The 21,958-nt window shown below is 46.4% G+C and overlaps 2 protein-coding genes across 3 annotated transcripts in view; both read left to right on the top strand.

Annotated features, from left to right (window-relative positions):
- Positions 1-5,076, top strand: part of LOC118081436 (zinc finger protein OZF-like) — a 67,047-nt gene extending 61,971 nt beyond the window's left edge. Inside the window, exon 5 of the mRNA XM_060268663.1 lies at positions 3,150-5,076. Coding sequence (XP_060124646.1) covers positions 3,150-4,732 — 1,583 coding nt within the window. The 3' untranslated portion in view covers positions 4,733-5,076. The remainder of the gene's footprint in view (positions 1-3,149) is intronic.
- A 5,095-nt stretch (positions 5,077-10,171) lies between these two features.
- Positions 10,172-19,264, top strand: LOC118081237 (zinc finger protein OZF-like). Of its 2 annotated transcripts, none has more exons than XM_035107606.2 (4): positions 10,172-10,354; positions 11,673-11,896; positions 14,505-14,591; positions 15,253-19,264. In XM_035107606.2, exons 2-4 carry the CDS (start codon positions 11,713-11,715, stop codon positions 16,704-16,706), a joined length of 1,725 nt encoding a protein of 574 aa, XP_034963497.2. In that variant the 5' UTR covers positions 10,172-10,354; positions 11,673-11,712; the 3' UTR covers positions 16,707-19,264. The 2 variants fall into 2 exon arrangements, with proteins under 2 accessions (XP_034963497.2, XP_034963499.2); XM_035107608.2 differs by having other exon boundaries at positions 10,188-10,354; positions 11,673-11,845.
- Positions 19,265-21,958: the final 2,694 nt, after the last annotated feature.

Raw genomic sequence — 21,958 nt, forward strand, 5'->3', positions numbered from 1 at the left:
CTTTGTCATTTTTAAATATGAAAATGCAGATTCACATAAATAAGTAGAACCAAAACATGAGTGTAAAATTTCACTGCATCTTCTCAAATTTGGAAATTTCTGTCTGGGCACAAACTTCCAAAATGGTTCTTCTTCTGCACGGGCCCTCAGAAAAATGTCATTTTTCAGAGTTAATATCTCATTTTCAATAGATATTTTGCACAACGAGTAATATGCACAGATAATTTTTTAAATGTCCAAATCAGATTTGAATGGAAATGACATGTACTCTACAATTAATTCAATTTTTTGGAAGTGGCCAAAAAAAAATTCTAACTCCAGAATAACAGAACCAATTTCAGCCAAATACTTCTCTGTTTGAAGTCAGGATCCCCCACCCAAGATGGTCCTGCATATTAGGAAAGTGATTAAAAAATTTGATTGTAAGGTCAGCCATCATTAACTTAAATTTTGTTTTGTAGGATGAAACTATGCTAATCATGTCGCCAATCCATTTCTCCCCCACCCCCCTAGCTGGGAGCCAGCAAGGAGCACCCATCCACCTCTCTCTCACCCCCCAGCTAGGAGCCAGCTAGGAGATCCCATCCATCTCTCTCGCCCCCAGGTAGGAGCTAGCAAGGAGCACCCATCCACCTCTCCCCCCCCCCAGCTAGGAGCACCCATCCATCTCTCCCCCCCCCAGCGGGAGAAAGAGAGACTGGCTCCTAGCTGGCTCCCAGTGGCTCAAAACGACAGGGACAGGGGGGAAATCCCTCTGTGAGTCGCGGCTCCCGCTTCCCTCTAGCTACTCACTCAGGGCGCTGGCAAACCAGCATCTCTGTTACATCCTGAGGGAAGCTGAGCCATCTCACGCACGCACACACACAAATTCACACACACACACCTCCCTCTCTACCGGGAGAAGGGAGGAGGAGCAATCCAGCCACTCTGTGCAACGCACTCACACACATACTGGTGAGTTCTGTTTCGGCAAGAGGGAAGGATCTCTCCCTGCAATTGCCCATTGTTATTTAACTTTTTTTGGGAGGGGGGTGGAGAGAAAAGAGTTATTGAGGGTTTTTTAGGGGGACAGCTCTCTCTTTTTCTTTTAGACTGGCCATCACTAAGGAACCCACGATCTACCCACGATCGACCAGACACTTCCTGGCGAGCGACTGGTAGATCGCGATCGACCTATTGGCCGTGCCTGCTCTATGTGATGAACCTCCACTATTTTGATGGAGACAAATATCATTTGGGATTCTAACATCCCCACTGTGAACCATGAATGGAGGGATATCAACTGTTTTCTCTGTGAATATTCTTCTAGTCATGCCTTTTTAATCAATGACCAGGCTTGTCTGAAGTTTTGTTGTTTAGTCATTTAGTCGTGTCCGACTCTTCGTGACCCCATGGACCAGAGCATGCCAGGCACTCCTGTCTTCCATTGCCTCCCGCAGTTTGGTCAAACTCATGTTTGTAGCTTCGAGAACACTGTCCAACCATATCGTCCTCTGTCGTCCCCTTCTCCTTGTGCCCTCAATCTTTCCCAACATCAGGGTCTTTTCCAGGGAGTCTTCTTTTCTCATGAGGTGGCCAAAGTATTGGAGCCTCAGCTTCAGGATCTGTCCTTCCAGTGAGCACTCAAGGCTGATTTCCTTCAGAATGGATAGGTTTGATCTTCTTGCAGTCCATGGGACTCTCAAGAGTCTCCTCCAGCACCATAATTCAAAAGCATCAATTCTTCAGCGATCAGCCTTCTTTATGGTCCAGCTCTCACTTCCATACATCACTACTGGGGAAACCATAGCTTTAACTATACGGACCTTTGTAGGCAAGGTGATGTCTCTGCTTTTTAAGATGCTGTCTAGGTTTGCCATTGCTTTTCTCCCAAGAAGCGGGCGTCTTTTAATTTTGTGACTGCTGCCACCATCTGCAGTGATGTTCCTTTCATATCTCCAATTTTCTTGAAGAGATCTCTGGTTTCCCCCATTCTATTGCTTTCCTCTATTTCTTTGCATTGCTCGTTTAAGAAGGCCCTCTTGTCTCTCCTTGCTATTTTTTGGAAATCTGCATTCAGTTTCCTGTATCTTCCCCTATCTCCCTTGCATTTTGCTTGCCTCCTCTCCCCCGCTATTTGTAAGGCCTCGTTGGACAGCCATTTGGCTTTATTGCATTTCCGGGGGGGGGGCTCTTTTGGAGCAAATTGCAGCGGAAATACACATCCATGGAGTTTTCTTGGCAGGGATACTGGAGTGGCTTGGCGGGTCCTTCTCCAGGGGGATCACGTTTGGTCAAAACATAACTTCTCTAAGTTATTTAAGCCCCTTCGCCACAACAAGGCAGTGATCCATGAAGGGGTTGTCTGAACTACCCAGGCCTTTTTAAATGTCATCTTCAGAATTTTTAGGGAAGTTGAAGAAACTTCAGGTTTGTTGTTTTTGTTTTTTCTTCTGTCGGCATTTTGTTGACCAAATAGATGACAGGCCTTGGAGATGAAGAGAATTCCATGATTGAGCCAAACAAGATCTATGCCCGATAAAAGCCAAGAAATATCTCAATAAATACCAGCCAACAAAGGCATTGAAAATTATAGTAAGGCCTCACAACTAATTATATTCAGTTCTTCCTCTATCACAAGCATTCATTAATATAATAATTCATTATTAAAGTAATAATTCATTATTACAAAAGAATTTCAGAAATTGACTGGAAAGAGAAGTTGCTGAATTACAACTTATTATCAAACTCCATGGAGAGACCTGGTCTGAATAGAGACATTGGATTCTTATCTCATTATACATGATAACCTGTCGTTAACAGTCATCAACAGGTTTACCACACCTATCAGCCAATCACCCATTATCACCACCCTTCTGATTAATTAACTTCTCTCTTAATTGCAGATGGTGATGAATTGGAAGGGAAGAACAAGGGGGAACACAACAGAATCCATATAGCAGAGAAGTTATATAAATATTCAGAGTATGGAGAGAACATCCGCCAGAGCTCCCAGTCCACCTCCCATAAAAGAAAGAGCTTCATTCGGAGGGATAGGCTCACTTCACATGACAGAACAAAGAGCGGAGAGAAATTATATGAGTGCTTGGAATGTGGGAAGAGCTTCAGTCAGAAGAGCAATCTAACTTCCCATCAAAGAATTCATACAGGGGAGAAACCCTATCAGTGCTTGGAATGCGGAAAGAGCTTCAGTCAGAGCAACAGTCTCACTTCCCATCAAAGAATTCATACAGGGGAGAAACCCTATCAGTGCTTGGAATGCGGAAAGAGCTTCAGCCACAGCCACAGTCTCACTTCCCATCAAAGAATTCATAAAGGGGAGAAACCCTATCAGTGCTTGGAAAGTGGAAAGAGCTTCAGTCGGAAGGACATTCTCACTTTCCACCAAAGACTTCATACAGGGGAGAAACCCTATCAGTGTTTGCAATGCGGAAAGTGCTTCAGTCAGAGCTCAGAACTCACCTCCCATCAAAGAATTCATACAGGGGAGAAACCCTATCAGTGCTTTGAATTTGGAAAGAGCTTCAGAGTAAGTGCCAGTCTCACTTTGCATCAAAGAATTCATACAGGGGAGACACCCTATCAGTGCTTGGAATGTGGAAAGAGCTTCAGACAGAGCTCAGAACTCACCTCCCATCAAAGAATTCATACAGGGGAGAAACCCTATCAGTGCTTTGAATTTGGAAAGAGCTTCAGAGTAAGTGCCAGTCTCACTTTGCATCAAAGAATTCATACAGGGGAGAAACCCTATCAGTGTTTGGAATGTGGAAAGAGCTTCAGTCAAAGCTCAGAGCTCACTTCCCATCAAAGAATTCATTCAGGGGATAAACCCCATCAGTGTTTGCAATGTGGAAAGTGTTTCAGTCAGAGGAGCAATCTCACTAAACATCAAAGAATTCATACAGGGGAGACACCCTATCAGTGCTTGGAATGTGGAAAGAGCTTTACTGAGAGTGGAAAACTCGCTTCCCATCGAAGAACTCATACAGGGGAGAAACCCTATCAGTGCTTGGAATGTGGAAAGAGCTTCCGTCACAGTAAGACTCTCACTTCCCATCAAAGAATTCATACAGGGGAGCAACCTTTTCATTGCCATGAATGTGGAAAGAGCTTCAGTCAGAGCACCGGTCTCACTTCCCATCATAGAATTCATACAAGTGAGAAACCCTATCAGTGCTTTGAATGTGGAAAGAACTTCAGAGTAAGTACCAGTCTCACTTTGCATCATAAAATTCATACAGGGGAGAAACCCTATCAGTGCCAGGAATGTGGAAAGGGCTTTAGTGAGAGTGGAAAACTCGCTTCCCATCAAAGAACTCATACAGGTGAGAAACCCTATCAATGCTTGGAATGTGGAAAGAGCTTCACTCAAAGGGGCCATCTCAATTCCCATCAAATAGTTCATACTGGGGAGAAACCCCATCAATGCTTGGAATGTGGAAAGAGATTTCGTGGGAGGGGTAAACTCACTTCCCATCAAAGAGTTCATACAGGGGAGAAACCTTATCAGTGTGTGGAATGTGGAAAGAGCTTCAGGCGGAAGGATTGTCTCACTTCCCATCAAAGAATTCATAGAGGAGAGAAACCCTATCAGTGCTTGGAATGTGGAAAGAGTTTCAGTCAGAGCCACAGTCTCAGTTCCCACCAAAGAATTCATACAGGGGAGAAACCCAAAAGAAAGGAAAAAGACAACACAGGTGTAGTGGTTAAGAGCAGTGAACTCATAATATGATTCCCCGCTCCTCCACATGCAGCTGCTGGGTTTCCTTGGGCTACTCACATATCTCTGAAGTTTTTCAGCCTCACTCACCTAACAGAGTGCTTGTTGTGGTGGAGGAAGGAAAAAGAGATTGTTAGCCGCTTTGAGACTACTTAGCATAGTGAAAAAGCGGGATATCAAATTCAAACTACTCCTCCTCCTCCTCTTCTTCAGTTACAGCAATGAACTCACTTCCCATCAAAGAATTCATACAGGGGAGAAAGAGCTTCAGGCAGAAGGATTGTCTCACTTCCCATCAAAGAATTCATAAAGGAGAGAAACTCTATCAGTGATTGGAATGTGGAAAGAGCTGTGGTTAAGAGCAATGGACTCCTAATCTGGGGAACCGGGTTCGCCTCTCCGCTCCTCCCCATGCAGCTGCTGGGTGACCTTGGGCTAGTCACACTTCTCTCAAGTCTCTCAGCCTTACTCACCCAACATAGTTCTTGTTCTGGAGTAGAAAGTCTCCTCCTCCTCCTCCTCCTGCTGCTGTCACAGCAATGAACTCACTTCCCATCAAATAATAAAAATCCTGATAGACAAGCAGTGGCAAGAACATGTCAATGTGCTTCAGGTCCTTTATCCACGATCAAGTCCTGGATGACCGCTGTCTTGTGAATCATTGACCTGGCATTGCACAGCAGCACCTTCAGGTCATGTGGATCTCCCTTGTTGATTCCAGTATCCTTCCAGTCAAGACCAGACCCGGAGGCAGGGATGGTCTTCAAACAATGGTCTTCAAACAATGACAAAACCTGCCTCCTCGGTAATGACATGGTCTGGGCTTAGAATCATAGAGTTGGAAGAGACCACAAGGGCCATCCAGTCCAACCCCCTGCCAAGCAGGAAACACCATCAAAGCATTCCTGACAGATGGCTGTCAAGCCTCCGCTTAAAGACCTCCAAAGAAGGAGACTCCACCACACTCCTTGGCAGCAAATTCCACTGTCAAATAGCTCTTACTAGCTAGTCAGTGTTTGGAGTGCAGCGACTGAGGAGGGAACACAAGGGGAGCTGAGCTTGGTAGACACTGTAGGTTTTGTGGGTTTGACTTTTTGGGGCTGTGTGAGAGGAGGTTTTTTGGGGGCTGTGTGAGAGAAAGTTTGTGTGCTTATTTGTTTCCTTATTTGTGTGCTTGTGCTTGTTTTCTAGGGCTTCTGCCTCTTGGATTTTGTGTGTGTGTGTTTGTTTCTGGCTGGTGACCTGTAGGTGACCTTGGAAGTGAGGGGTGGGGCTTCTGGTGAGTCAGTTGACTAGCTGTGGATGGAGCTAGTCAATGTTTGGAGTGCAGCGGTTTGACCCATCTTTTAGAAACACCATCAAAGCATTGTTGACATATGCCTGTCAAGCCTCTGCTTAAAGACTCCACCACACTTCTTGGCAGCAAATTCCACTGTCGAACAGCTCTTATTGTCAGGATGTTCCCTCCTCTATATGACATCCTTTTATATATTTGAACATGACTATCATATCACCCCTTAACCTTCTCTTCTCCAGGCTAAACATACACAGCTCCCTAAGCCGTTCCTCATAAGGCATTGTTTCCAGGCCTTTGACCATTTTGGTTGCCCTCTTCTGGACACGTTCCAGCTAGTCAGTATCCTTCTTGAACTGTGGTGCCCAGAACTGGACACAGTACTCCAGGTGAGGTCTGACCAGAGCAGAATACAGTGGTACTATTACTTCCCTTGATCTAGATGCTGTACTCCTATTGATGCAGCCCAGAACGTCTTTCAACGTCTTATTATATTTTCAGTCCATCTGGTCCTGGTGCCTTGTCGTTTCTCAATTGATTTATGTCATGTTCCACTTATTGATTTGTAATTCTATAATTAAATGATGTTATCTTATCAAACGGAATCTTTTGCAGTCCATTTTTGCCCAATAATTGTTCTATCTTGTCCAATTGTTCTTTCTCCTTTTTTATAAAGCTGTTTATAATACTTTTGAAAACATTTCCTTATCTCTGTTGGGTTCTCAATAATCTTCTCTTCCATCTTGATATTAGTTATCGTATTTAATATTTGTCCCTTTTTCAATTGCCATGCTAATAATTTCCCACATTTGTTGGCAGATTCAAATGTCCTTTGATTCATCCTTTTAATCTTCCACTCTATTTCCTGATTTATTAATTGTGAATACTGTACTTGCAATAATTTGATTTCTTTTTGAATGCTGATTTTTTGGATTACACCTCAATGTATTCTCTTTTTCTTTCAACTGTGACAGAACGTTCTCTTTTTTCTCATTTTGTTGTTTCTTTCTGATCGCATTCTGTTGTATCAAAAATCTTCCCATGACAGCCTTGCTTGCATCCCAAATTACCCTTTTATCTGTCTCTGTGTTCAAATTTATTTCAAAATGGTCCTAAATGGGTATTTTGGGCTTCTACGATTTGAAGTGCTCCCCCTTAACATGGAAGACGAGGAACAGACTCCATTTGAAGATCTCTCCCTCATCACAGTTGATCAGGAATATGAAGACGAGCAGCAAGGTCAGTCCTCCGGGAATATGCAGGTAACCTTGGAAGAGTCGGCACATGGAAGAATCCTGACCAAGCCTATGGTGTTAAAGGATTGTGGAGGATCCCTTTGGTTTTGGCAACTGCAAAACAACATACAAAATCCTGGTTTTCCCCTGAGATAGGACACTTGAAAATTGGTCATATTATATTTAGAAATGATTTTGACCATGTTCTAAACAACAGTAGTTTCTTTTCAAATTTAATGAGTAGGAAATATCCAACATTTATATTTTCAGGATTGGGAACATCAGAAATTGTACACTAACTGGGCACTTCTATACGTATCAATGTGCCCCGTGTCTTAGTGTATCAAAGTGCTCCACGTTTCCATTTCATGTAATTTTTTATTTGGCCGCGCTAAAAACACACCTACTCTCGTCAAACGCCAACGGCTGACTGGTGGGTGGCGCGGTCACAACTGTTGTACTCACACATGTACAGAGACATTTTTGTGATGTCACGACACAACGTTTATCGAAATTGATATATTGTTGGTGTATCAATGTGCCCCGCCTCCCCTTGCATGCCACGGAGGCTGCTTCCCTAGGCAAGGAAGGAGCAGAAATCCCTAAAGAGGAGGATCTGTATGTGATCCCATCTCTAGAGCTCACATAAACACCACAGAGAAGGTCGTTGGGGCGTAAAAGGCGAAAGACTCTGCCTCGAACACAGGCCTCAGGGGTGCTTCTCCCCGTTCCCCCCATGGAGACCTGGGACCCCTTCTACTTCTGAAGGGACCTCCGAGGAGGAAGCCAGGGCAGATCAGTCCCTGGACCTTGGAGGCCATTCCTGGACTCATCTGGAAAGATGCAACATAATGTTCCTTTCCCCATTTGCCAGGAACCTAAACTCCTTTTGGGGTTGTCATTCCGCACCCTAAGGTTCCTCCAAGGCCTTGGGGAAGGAAACTGAGGCAGGCTTAGCCATGGCAAGAGGAAGAGCTCTGGTTGCTCCCCAGGGGCCTGCAGGGGATTCAGGGTGGGGGGCCTGCCTCTTCCTCTGGCCATTGCAGCCCCCAGGAAGCCTTGGAAGAAAGGCAGGAGACCCTCAGCAGCCAAGTCCAGTTCTCCGCAATGGCTTCCTCTTCTGAGAGCTCACTTTCTTGTCTGGGCTGGACTGGGAGGACCCTAGTTGAGCCAGTTCCCCTGAGTCTCCCCACTGTGCTCCAGTGGCCCCCTGAGACCCACAGGGATCCGGAAAGGGAGCGACTTCTCCTGTTGAACTACCGCCTGAGGGGGAAGAACAAGCGAGAGCCATCCAGAAAGGTCCCCTGGGACCCTGAGGAGCCAGAAGTGGTTTGGCAAGGAGAGAGGCTGCTCTGGGGAGGCCAAGCCAACATGGCAGGAAGGTGGCTGAGGAAAAGGGTGGGAAACGCCATCTCCTGGCCCTGCCACCTCCGTGGGTTCCTCCAGGGCCTGTCTGGCCATGGGAGGGGGGATCCAGCTGCCCCCAAACAATGGGGGGGGAGGAAGAGAAGGAAGGAAGAAGGAGAAGCTGGGAAGGGGAGCAGCCAAGAGGGAAACTCAGGAGTAAAACTCCCTCAGGAAAGAGGATGAGGCCAAGGGGAATCTGAAAGGGGATTGGCCAGCTCTCAAATGGAGAGGCTTCTGATTGGCTGATTGGTCCTGCTCTGGGGTGAGAAATAATAATAATAATAATAATAATAATAATAATAATAATAATAATAATTTATTATTTATACCCCGCCCATCTGGCCGGGTTCCCCCAGCCACTCTGGGCGGCTTCCAAAAAAACAGAAATTCTAAAATACAGAAATCTATCTGAAGAAGTGTGCATGCACACGAAAGCTCATACCAAAATAAAAACTTAGTTGGTCTTTAAGGTGCTACTGAAGGAATTTTTTTATTTTACAGAAATCCATCAAACATTAAAAGCTTCCCTAAACAGGGCTGCCTTGAGATGCCTTCTAAAGGTCTGGTAATTGTTCTCTTTGACCTCTAGTGGGAGGGCATTCCACAGGGTGGGTGCCACTACCGAGAAGGCCCTCTGCCTGGTTCCCTGTAACGGGGTCAGATGGTTCTGGGAGCCCCGTATAAACTGGTTTTCTGGCAGGAAACCCAGGGAAAGGATGGCAGGTGACCCTCTTGCTCTGAACTGGAGTTGGGGGGGGGGGAGAGTCACATAGTGTGGGGAGGGCTGCCCCCTGAGCAACATGTGCCCCTCTTCCCCCCCCATCCTCCCCTTTCCTGCCTTTGGTGCTTTAAGGGGGGGGCTTCCACATTTTCCCCTCCCCCCAGAATCACGTGTGCGTTTCATTCTTCGCAGGGGACATTTCCTCATTTGTCTCTTTTCCTGGGCTGCAAAAACAGGAAAGTGCACTTGGCGGGAGGAGACATTATTTTAGGAAGGGGAGGGCTCTCCTGGCTGGGAAGCCCCCCCTTCCATTCTCCCCCCCCCCCGCTCGCTGACCGGGAGGGTGTTTTTTTTTTAATTGAGGGGGTGTCTTGATGGAGCCATTTCTTAGCCTCTTCTCCATCCCAACAGCCTTTCCTTGGGATCCAGGAGCCTCTATCTTGGGGGAGGGGGAGAGCCAACGTAACACACACACCCCAAATGGCCGCACGTCTCCCTTTCGTTCTAGTTACAGATGGGTAGCCGTGTTGGTCTGACGTAGTCGAAACAAAATAAAAAAGAAGTGTGCATGCACACGAAAGCTCATACCAAAATAAAATACTTAGTTGGTCTTTAAGGTGCTGCTGGAAGGAATTTTTAAATTTTGTTTCGACTCCCTTTCTATTATTCTGGATCAGATGTGGGCTCCTTGGGGCAGAGTCCTTGGCACAGATGGAGGAGAGGGGAGGGGGCAGCCCCTTGAGCGCAGACGCAGAAGCAGGAAAACTGCAGGCAGGGAGAGGGAGGGGGTGCCCTCGGCTTTGCAAGGGTTAAAAGGAGCAAAGCCGGATTCCTAGAGAGGACAGGAAGTGAAGGGGGAGTCAAGGTCCTCCGTGGCTAAATTCCCCCCTCCCACATCCCTTCCTGCCGGCAGAGAGGAGGCTGCTTTCTGCTCTCGCCTTTGCAAAAAGCTTCCTCGGTGCCCCTCCTGGAATTGGGTGAGTCTCTCTCTCTCCCCCCTGAAGGTGCAATGGGGAGAATGGGGTCCCAGGGGTGCAGGGAAGGTGCATGGGGGATCCCTGTTCAGATCATGCACCGTGGGGGGAGACCCCCAAGTCGGGAGCAGAGGGTCCTCCTTTTCCTCTCTGCTAAGCCTTCCTTTATGGGGAGGGGGCTTTGGGTCAAGGGAAACTGAACATGCAAATAGGCTGCTGCCAGAGGGAAACATTTGCACATGGGGGGAGCACAGGGAGAATAAATAAAAGCCCTTCTGCATCTGCAGCAGCAAAAGCCCGACCACTTCTTCTGTCCCAGATGCAACAAAACATGTCTCTCCCCTATTCAGGGTTAACAAGTAGATGGACTAATATGAAAGCAAAGTTCAGAACTATCCATAGGAAATGCTAATGCAAGTATAAAAGACTCCTTCTCCCAACCTTCTGGGACAAATGAGGAGGGATTATCAGTCATTGCGTGACTTGTACTACTAACAGGGGACATGGGATGCATAAAATCCTTTTTGGCTAACTGTAATAAAATTCTTACAATCCTGATAAAGGTAAAGGTAAAGGGACCCCTGACCATTAGGTCCAGTCGTGACCGACTCTGGGGTTGCGCGCTCATCTCGCATTATTGGCCGAGGGAGCTGGCGTATAGCTTCCAGGTCATGTGGCCAGCATGACAAAGCCGCTTCTGGCAAACCAGAGCAGCACATGGAAACGCTGTTTACCTTCCTGCTGTAGCGGTTCCTATTTATCTACTTGCATTTTGACGTGCTTTCGAACTGCTAGATAGGTACTTGTAAAACCTTCTGAGGGGAAAATCTAGCAGATAGTCTTCATAGAGGGGAGAAACCCATGCAACCCCAGATGGTGGCAGATACGGCCACAACGCCTGCCTGGCTTGCCATGAAAGAGCTCAAAGAGCGTCAACAGGGCTCTCCATACAAAGCACCTAGCATGGGGGCACTTACAAGTAGCTATTTGTCTACTTTCTGCCCATGCTCTGGGGTTGCAGTTTTCCGGCTTGGGGACAGGATGGTGACTGGTTTTTGCACCAAATTCTGTCAATTATACCCACTGAGTTGAATGGGTCACTACTGTGCAGACCATGCCAGGCTTACGAAGTGGGGTGAGGAGCAAACAGAGGAAATTGGAACCACTGGAGATACTATGCCATCCTGGAGTTGTTTAGAAATGGGTCTTCTGTTGGGAAGGGGCTGCTCCGTTTGTGCTTCTTAAGGGACACAGGAATATCTAGGGCAGGAGAATCCCTGCAGGGCCTCTGAGGCTCCCTTTGCTTCTTCCTCTCTCCCAGGACCCTGCAGCTTGTTTGGCTTCTCGACTCCTCAGGAAGGATGAAAGAGACGGATCCTGCAAAGCTAGCGAAGATGGAAGGGGGAAGATGGACGGTCGACCTGGTGAGGTTGTCTCCTGCATCCCTCCCCACAACCTCTGAGCGTTCCCTCCCAGGGACCTCCGAGAGATCTGGTGAGTCCCAGGGGAGTGAAGATGGGGACATGGAGGGATGGAGCCAGAGAGGTATGGGGGCTTGCTCATCTTGGGGGTGGGGGGAGGCAGGCAGGCGGATGGAGATGGAGAAGGGGAGCACCATTTCAGGTTCCTCCACCTGCTGCCTGCCTGCGCCTTTGTCCCCTGCAGGCAATTTGAGCCAGGAATACAGTCGTATAATCGGAATCCATTTTGGAAGTCTGTTCTACTTCCGAGGCGCGGCTTTTGATTGGCTCTTGCCACCAGAAGAGCCAATTTGAAGCTGCAATTATGCAACGTCACTTTCTCTCTCCGGTGCTGCTGGGCCAGCCCTCTGCTTCCCTTTCCCTCGGGTGAAATTCCCCAATGTAGTATGAATCACGAGTGACAGTGGGTTTTCTTTGGGAAAACAGAGTAGGACTCTCAGAAGATTTGTAAGATTAAAATATCACTTATTTATGCCAAACAATGTTATGAGATAGATATTGCCGCAACTAAAAAAAGAAACAAAACATAATGAAATTAATTATATGGTATAAATAGGTAACCTATTAGACATGATGGAAGGAAGTCACAAGGCTCAAGCAAGCAAGAGATGTTAAGAAAAAAGATAGGATGAGATGTATTGTGTCTATATGTTAATTTTTTTTTGAGAAAACAGTTTGCAAACTAACTTTATTATAACAAATGTAAAGAAGGAGTTTTGGTTCTTCTTCTTCTTCCACTGAAATGGAACAAACAGTGCTGTTGTTGTTTTTTCTATTAACATGAATACGGTTTCAAGTTATAGGCTGTATGCTGTTCAAGCTTAAGGTTACTTCCTTTTAAACATCTTCCATAGATCAGACTTCTCCGCACACATTTCCAGGAACTTGGGTTTTAAATTGGACTTTAATTGGCCTCGGAATCACAACTGCCCTTTCCTGTCAGATTATTCCCTCTGAGGACCCTTTGTCCTGTAAACCCCATGTGGACTGTGTCTTTTATATTTTAACAGTTTTCTGCAATTCAGAACCTGAGAGCATATATTGTCAATTCTCGGCTCTCCTCAGCTCTACCCCTGATCAGAAAGATCTCTACTGTCAGAAAATAAATCCAACTGGCTCCCCTGGTACTCTGACCAATCAGGAGCTGTTGCTAGTTAACTGTTTGCTGGCGGGGGGAAGGGACCACTCGGTGACTCAACCTGCTCAGCAAACAAACTTTTCCGTCACAGAAGCAGCTTGTCTGTCCCATGGATGTTTGGCTTCCAAAAATCGTTGGAAAATGGAACAATCACTTCTGGTTTTTGATCGTTCAGGAGCTGAAACGTTTGAGTCGCAAGGCATTTGGGAGCCAAGATACATCACAGCTCCCCAGCCAACGCAATGTGTTGGTGGTTCAAAATGTCTAAAACCAGTAACATGGTCTGAATACCCTACCAATGTAAGACAACTTACTGGGTAGCACTAGAAGCCACGACTCTTGAAAGCAACCTGATCCTGCTTTGCAGATCAAACACAGATGGGGCCTCCGTGTGTTGCCTTTTTCTTTTCTTTTTGGAATAACTTTTTATTTGCTTTTAAAATCAAGGATCATAGGACAACTAAATGATACAAATATGTAGACCAAGTCTTCTCATGTCATTTGTACATCTCAAAACTAGCAGAATAAATTTGCAGGAATATCTATAACAGGATATCTATATGCAGGAATAGCTTGAGAAAGATTGAGGGCACAAGGAGAAGGGGATGACAGAGGACGAGATGGTTGGACAGTGTTCTCGAAGCTACGAACATGAGTTTGACCCAACTGCCGGAGGCAGTGGAAGACAGGAGTGCCTGGCGTGCTGTGGTCCATGGGGTCACGAAGAGTCAGACACGACTAAACAAATATAATATGGTTCAGCATTAGTTGACAGTGTAGGAGTTCTAGGTTCATGAATTGGATTAAACTAAACAAGGGAAACAGAAGAGAACAGAGAGCATTCAACATCGCAAAGCCGAATGCCTAGTCAGGAGCTCTGGTGGCCGTTGTGCTTAGATTAAGTGTGATTAATAGTCATTTTTCCTCTTCTGTTACCAATGAAACAATACAGAGATGGTCTCCTCATGAACATGGGAGGGGGGGTGCGGCGTTCACACAGAGCCCCCGGTCCTTCCACGGACTATTGACCCTGTGCCACCACATCTATTCTCTTCCACTGCCACCAACCGGGTTTCCCTGCTAATATATTCAGACTCAGTCAGGTTGTAACGTATTAAGAAAGATTCCAGTTTATTGTGAACGCAAACAAGTTTTAAATACTTTGAAACACTGTAATCCGATTCACTCTCTCTGTCTCCCCTCTGTCTCTAACCCACTCTGACTCCTATGCCCCCCACCCACAGGAAACCAACCAAACTATCTTTCTCTGAACTTCCAATGGCTTCTCAACTGTCTAAACCTCTGGCTAAGCCTTTTAAAGGCAAGTAGGCTCTGCCTCTGGGTTTTTCTATTGGTCTACCTATTAACCCTTTCTCTCCCCCCTGTACAGACATTTCCAAAAGAACGGGCAAACGCCACACGGGGTTCAAACTGAAGAAAGTGATTTACGTATAAATTTAAATATAGACCAACCAGATTGAGGCAACAGTTGGTGGGGAGTGTGCAGGTGAAGATGTTGCTGTTTCTTTCACAGACAAGGCGTGGATATTGCTGGATCCTGACCAAAGAGCTCTGCATAAGGAAGCCAAGGAAGAGAATCTTGGGATCATGGACTCCCACGGTAAAACTCTCTGTTGGATCATCATATCAGTTTTGAAATTCCATACACACCTCTATGTGATGAACCTCCACTATTTTGATGGAGACGAACATCATCTGGGATATCAACTGTATTTTCTGTGAATATTCTTCTTCTAGTCATGCCTTTTTAATCAATGGCCAGGCTTGTCTGAACCACCCTGGCCTTTTTAAATGTCATCTTCAGCATTTTTAGGGTAGTTGAAGTAACTTCTATTAGGTTTGTTGTTTTTGTTTTTTCTTATGTGGGCATTTTGTTGACCAAAGAGATGACTGACCTTGGAGATGAAGAGAATTCCATGATTGAGCCAAAATCTATCCCATATAAAAGCCAAGCAATATGTCAATAAATACCAGCCAACAAAGGTAGTAAGATAATAATAATAATTTATTATTTATACCCCGCCCATCTGGATGGGTTTTCCGAGCCACTCTGGGCGGCTTCCAACAGGAAAATGAAATAAAATAATTGATTAAATATTAAAAGCCTCCCTAAACAGGGATGCCTACTATAAAAATTATACTAAGGCCTCATAACTAATTATTTTCAGTTTTTGTCTATCATAAGCATTCATTAACATTTTTTAAAAATCTGACCCTTCATTTCTTCCGGAGGCTCTATTTAGCTTCTCTCTTCATTGCAGATGGTGATGGATTGGAAGGGAAGAACAAGGGGGGCCACAACAGAATCCACATAGTGGAGAAGTCGTATAAATATTCAGATTGTGGAGAGAACATCCGTCAGAGCTCCCAGTCCACCTCCTATCAAAGAAAGAGCTTCGTTCGGAGGGATAGCCTGACTTCACACGAAAAAACTCGCAGTGGAGATAAATTGTATCAGTGCTTGGAATGTGGAAAGAGCTTCAGTCGGAAGGATAGTCTCACTACCCATCAAAGAATTCATACAAGGGAAAAACCCTTTCAGTGTTTGCAGTGTAGAAAGTGCTTCAGTCAGAGGAGCAATCTCACTTCCCATCAAAGAATTCATACAGGGGAGACACCCTATAAGTGCTTGGAATGTGGAAAGAGCTTCAGAAACAGCTCATATCTCACTTACCATCAAAGAATTCATACAGGGGAGAAACCCTATCAGTGCCTGGAATGTGGAAATAGCTTCAGGCTGAGCTCAGAGCTCACTTCCCATCAAAGAATTCATACAGGGGAGAAACCCTATCAGTGCTTGCAATGTGGAAAGAGATTCAGTCAGAGGCAGAGTCTCACTTCTCATCAAAGAATTCATACAGGGGATAAACCCTATCGGTGTCTGCAATGTGGAAAGTGCTTCAGTCAGACGAGCAACCTCACTACCCATCAAAGAATTCATACAGGGGAGAAACCCTATCAGTGCTTGGAATGTGGAAAGAGCTTTCGTGAGAGTGGAAAACTCGCTTCCCATCGAAGAATTCATACAGGGGAGAAACCCTATCAGTGCTTGCAATGTGGAAAGAGATTCAGTTGTAGCGCCAATCTCACTTCCCATCAAAGAATTCATACAGGGGACAAACCTTTTCAGTGCAATGAATGTGGGAAGAGCTTCAGTCTGAATGTTAGTCTCACTTCCCATAAAAAAATTCATACAGGTCATAAACCATATAAATGCTTCCAATGCGGAAAGAGCTTCAGTCACAACACATCTCTCACTATCCATCATAGAATTCATACAGGGGAGAAACCCTATCAGTGTTTGGAATGTGGAAAGAGCTTTCGTGAGAGGGGTAAACTCACTTCCCATCAAAGAGTTCATACAGGGGAGAAACCCTATAAATGCTTGGAATGTGGAAAGAGCTTCACCCAAAGGGCCCATCTCAGTTCCCATCGAATAGTTCATACTGGGGAGAAACCCCATCAATGCTTGGAATGTGGAAAGAGATTTCGTGGGAGGGGTAAACTCACTTCCCATCAAAGAGTTCATACAGGGGAGAAACCCTATAAATGTTTGGAATGTGGAAGTAGCTTCAGTCGGATGGATAGTCTCACTTCCCATCAAAGAATTCATAAAGGGGAGAAACCCTATCAGTGCTTGGAATGTGGAAAGAGCTTCAGATGGAGGGTTAGTTTCACCTCCCATCAAAAATTTCATACAGCAGAGAAACCTTAACAGTGCTTGGCATGTTTAAAGAAATAATAATAATAATAACAACAGATACAGGTAGGTAGCCATGTTGGTCTGCCATAATCAAATCAAAACAAAACAAAAATCTTCCGGTAGCACCTAAAAGGCCAACTAAGTTTGTTATTGGTATGAGCTTTCGTGTGCATGTATACTATTTCAGATACCATGCATGAACAAACTTAGTTGGTCTTTAAGGTGCTACTGGAAGGATTTTTTTAAAAAATAATAACAATAATTTATTATTTGCACCCTTCCCATCTGGCTGGTGTTCCACAGCCACTCTGGGCAGCTCCCAACAGAATATTGAAAACATGTAAAACATCAAGCATTAAATACTTACCTAAACAGGGCTGCCTCCATATGTCTTTTAAAAGTCAGATAGTTTATATCCTTGACATCTGATGCGAGGGTTTTCCATAGGGCAGGTGCCACTACCGATAAGGCTGTCTGTCTGGTTCATTGTAACTGCATCCTCCAAGTGTGCCTGGAGTTGTTTGGCAACCACCCACCCAAGAATAGGCGATCTGAGACTGGGCGAAAGTTGGCCATATTGGCTGAGTCCAAAGGTGTTTTTTAAAGAAGTGATTTAATAACCGCCTCTTTCAGTGGGTCTGGGAGGGCTCCCTCACAAAGGGAAGCATTCACCACCCCACAGAGCCCATCGCCCAGCCCTTCCCGGCTCACTTTTATGAGCCAGGATGGGCAAGGATCAAGGAGACAGGTGGTCGGTTTCACTCATCCAAGCAGCCCACCCACATCCTTGGAGATAACATTGAAACAGATCCCATGCAACTTGACTAGACAGAACTCTAGCACTCTCCCGCCTTGGCACTGCTCCCACAGTGATGCTTACCTCTTTCTGAATCTGAGCAACTATATCTGCAAATAACTTTGCAAAATCATTGCAGGAGATCTTGGGGTCCTTAGTAGAACTAGTTTATTAGAAACTTTTTTTAAAATTAACTTCATACTAAAATTAAACTAATCCCCAGCCACAATTAAATTTTTATCCCACCCCAACAGAGCAAAAACAAACCAAACAATTTTTTTAAAAAAAATGTCACAGATTTAAAAGCATTTTCGACATTTGCCCCAACCCCAGAGTTTGTTCCTGTGAGTTTGAGCTCTTCAGGACTCATAGCAGGGCAACGTCCCTCCGCCCTCTCAGGAATTCATGCCAGGGGAGAAGCTTCACCTAGAGAAACAGTCTCACTGCCTAAGGGAATACATTTTTTTTTTGCATACCTCCAACTGTACATAGATATACATGTCATTTCCATGCTATGCATGCCATGTTCAATGCTGTATAAGTCACTTACATTTATAATCATATTGTACTACTTCGGCTATCTGTTTAATAAAATATTGAATTCTTGCATTGTGAAAAACAAAGATTATGCTGAAAAGTGAAAAACATGAATTGCAAAAACAACAACAACTAGAGTTTACAGAACAAAACCAACTTCAGGTATGAGATCAGCACGTTGAAATTAGCTTAGAACAACTGCAGGTGTCAATGCAACAAAAATTTTGTTCCCCAGTGTTATGATGACATTGGGTTGCAACTATTACTGTGATCCTTTGACTGGTGAATAGGAATGACAAGCGCAATTTGGAAGTGTATGCAGGGGATTCAGGGTGGGGGGGGGCTGTCTCTTCCTCTGGCCATTGCAGCCCCCAGGAAGCCTTGGAAGAAAGGCAGGAGACCCTCAGCAGAGAGCAGCCAAGTTTGGTTCTTCTCCTCAATGGCTTCTTCTTCTGAGAGCTCCCTCTTTTTCTCATGGGCTGGACTGGGAGGACCCCAGTTCAACCAGTTCCCCAGAGTCCCCCCACTGGGCTGCAGTGGCCCCCGAGACCTGCAGGGATCTGGAGTGGGAGCGACTTCTCCTGTTGAACTACTGCCTGAGGGAGAGGAACAGACGTCTTGGCCTGTTAGGGTGGCAAGCGAGGGCCGTCCAGAAAGGGCTCCTGGGACCCCAAGGGGCCAGAAGGGGAGTCTCCAGTCTGGGAAGAGCTCCCTTTCCCCATGGCCTGCAGGTGGAGCCCTTTTCCTAGTGCACTGACTCTTGGGGTGACGAAAAAAGCTGGTCTGGGGGTCAAACTCTCCTGAGGGAAACCTCCACCTCTGAGGAGATAAAGCGCTTCTTATTATCATTCTCCTTCTTGGGCCAACATGGCGAGGAGAGAGGCTGCCCTGCGGAGGCCAAGACATCATGGCAGGAAGGTGGCTGAGGGAGTGAGCGCTGGCACCCGAAGGTGCCGCCCTCCTTCAGCCGGGAGGAGAGACCCCAAGAGTGTGGGACCCCTGAGGCCCACAGGGGAGCCATGGCGTCTCAGGGAGAGGCTGGGGCCTCCGGAAGAAACAACATGGCGTTCCTGCCTTTTTCGGAAAAGGGCGGGAAACGCCATCTCCTGGCCCTGTCACCTCCTGGGCTCGTCCTGGGCCTGCCTGGCCATGGGGGAGGGGGGAATCCAGCTGCCCCCAAACAATGGGGCGGGGACATGAAGAGAAGGAAGGATAAATGAAGAAGCTGGGAGGGGGAGCAGCCAAGAGGGAAATTCAGGGGGGAAACTCCCTCAAGAAACAGGGTGAAGGAGAGGACGAGGACAAGGGAAAGTCCTCACAAAACTGGCCCTCCAGCAAGCATTTCTCTGTCTGCATCTTTTCCCTCTGGAAATGACTTTGCAAGTGGAAAGCCCTGCCTTCCCCAGAAGGGGAGTCATTCCTGTCAGGAATGGCTTCCCCCTCCATCTGGCAAACATTTCCATCCTTCAAGGAATTCTTTAATTCTCATGGCTCGTCTCGGCATCTCAGCATATTCTTCCGTCATCTTCATAAGCCTTCTTTCTTTCTTTCGTTAGGGCAAGGGCTCCTTCCCATTTTTGCACGAGAACAGAAGCCCAAAGCATTGCAGGCGGCCAAGATGGCTCTCTGCCTTTCTCCCCCTTTTCCTTCCCCAAAACCCCTCGCCCTCCCCTGGAGCAGTTACCCTGCAACCTCCCACAACCCCTGTCTCTGGTTGCACCTGGGGCAAGAAGTCTTGCTGAGGACCTTCAATGGCCTCTTCATGGGTCTCTGTCGTTCACTCAATAGCCCTAGTTCGGCCAGGCTACTGTTATGAAAAATGTACCCCAAAATGCGTTGCCTTTTAAGAAGGACAGACGTGGGTCGGAAGCTCCAAAATTTGCACTAAGTTCAGCTCCGCCGGGAAAATGACAGAGACCACGCGATGCTGTCAGGAAAAACAAACTGATCCCTTTATTGCAGAATGCAAAGCTACAGCTGTAGGGTCCCTGCCTCTGGAAAGAAGGAAGGAACCCCGGGAAATGGTAAAGTCCCCTTATATACCCTCCTGTCCCTGCATGGAAATCTCTGGACTGGGAGGGAGGGGGAGACAAGGGCGACGGGTGGGGGATCGGATTAGCTGGGTGCGGAGATGACTTTTCCTTTCAGATGGAGAGATGTCAATCGCTCTTCTCCTGTCGCTGATGGTGCTCCCTGTTGTTTGGCAGGAAGGGCAATCAGTCGAGATGGGTGCAGAGGTGGGGCAGTTCCTGGCGATTTCCGTGGGGTGGAAGTCCGCCCGGCAGGTGTTTTCCTCCAGGCCATGGAAGGGTGGGCTACGTTGAGGATGGCAATTTATTTGAATAAAGTTGTTCCAGCTAATCCCTCTATTGTCCGTGTGTCCGTGGTAGTAGGGCAAGGTTCAGGTGGGTTGGGATCATACAGGGTTCATACAGAAAATATACCTGGAAAACATACCTAATACAGGGATTTCTAATTAAAAGGTAGCAATACAGTTCTAAGATATAAAACAGCAATTCCAATACAGAGAGAAACTAGCAATTCTAATACAGAGGCAGCGGATAGAGATTTCATGGTAAGAGAACATATAATAGGCTGTATTATTAACTTGAGTAGAAAAGTGTCACTTTGGATTTGGGCGGTTCCCCCCCCTTCTTCTGGAACACTGTTTTGTTCTGGGCGGAGGGGAGGTGGAGAGGGGAAATGTGTGAGTTTATGCTAACTGTTGTGCATATGCAGATCCTTAAGCCTTCCTTCAGGCAGGGTCGTGTCCTAGCGGGAGGGGTGGGGAGACAGGGAAGATGGCATTGAACAGGATTCTGGGTATTGCAGCTGTCAAATTCTGTCACCCCTCTCTGTTCATTAATAATGGTGTCCTGCAACCCCCCCCCCCAATATGATTTTATAACACTACCCACGAATCCCTTTGCACCTTATACTTCCCCCTCCATACCACAAATAATCCCAATCCTAGCATTTCTTAATTTCACGTTTCCTCCAACCTTGGAAGGCCTCCCATCTCCTCCTCCGTGGATTTATCCGATCCTCTTTTAAAGCCATCCCTGCCTCCTGCTCCAGCGAATTCCGCAAGTTAGCTATGAGCCGCGTGAAGAAGCAGAATGATGCCAGCAGGAACTGTACCAGTGGGACTCCTGCCTGTCATGAAGCTCTCAGCCAGCAGGGCATCTTGGCCATCCCTCTTAATATGGGCCAGAGCTTCTCAAACTTTTCCTGTTGGCAGCAGACTTTTTGGACGTGCATCATTTTGCAACACAGTAATTGAGTTTTACTAGCAAACCAGGATAAGCGGGGGGGGGGGTAGCATTCACACAACACACCTACACACTGCTGCCAACACACAGTTTGGAAAGCTGCGCTTTGGTACTGGGATCGAAGGTGTTAAATGAGCAAGGGAGGGGAGGGAGAGGCTGAAGGAAGCCCCTCACTGCATGGGTGACGCAACCCCTTCCTGGAGACAGGAAACTGGGTTTCCAGACCCCTATTGTGCTCCTTCCTGCACTGGGGGAGAGGGAAGGAGTCCTGGGGGAGAGGGAGAGGCCAAATTCTGATATGGGGCAAAGGGGAAATGCGGATGCAGAACACAACAGAATCTTTCTCTCGGATTGGATTCCCAGGGGAATATATTTTCAAAGCTGCAATGGAGACTGGATTTCTCCTGTGTCCTCACAACCAGAATCCTTGGCTTCATTTCCCTTTTAATCTTCCATTTGTAGATTTGCAAAGGGGTCCCCCAAGGCTCATCTAGTCCAACCCCGTCTTGGTAGGCCATTTCTACATTGTTAAGAGAAAAGGGCCGCCAGGCTGGTGTTCTCCAGAAGTGGTGTGTGTACTACAAGTCCCATCAGCCCTGGGCAGCCAGCGGGCATACTGTTCCGCAACCATTGGAGGGCACCAGGTTGGCAAATGCTGG

This window comes from Zootoca vivipara, chromosome 2 (assembly GCF_963506605.1).
Source record: "Zootoca vivipara chromosome 2, rZooViv1.1, whole genome shotgun sequence".
Lineage (NCBI taxonomy): Eukaryota > Metazoa > Chordata > Lepidosauria > Squamata > Lacertidae > Zootoca > Zootoca vivipara.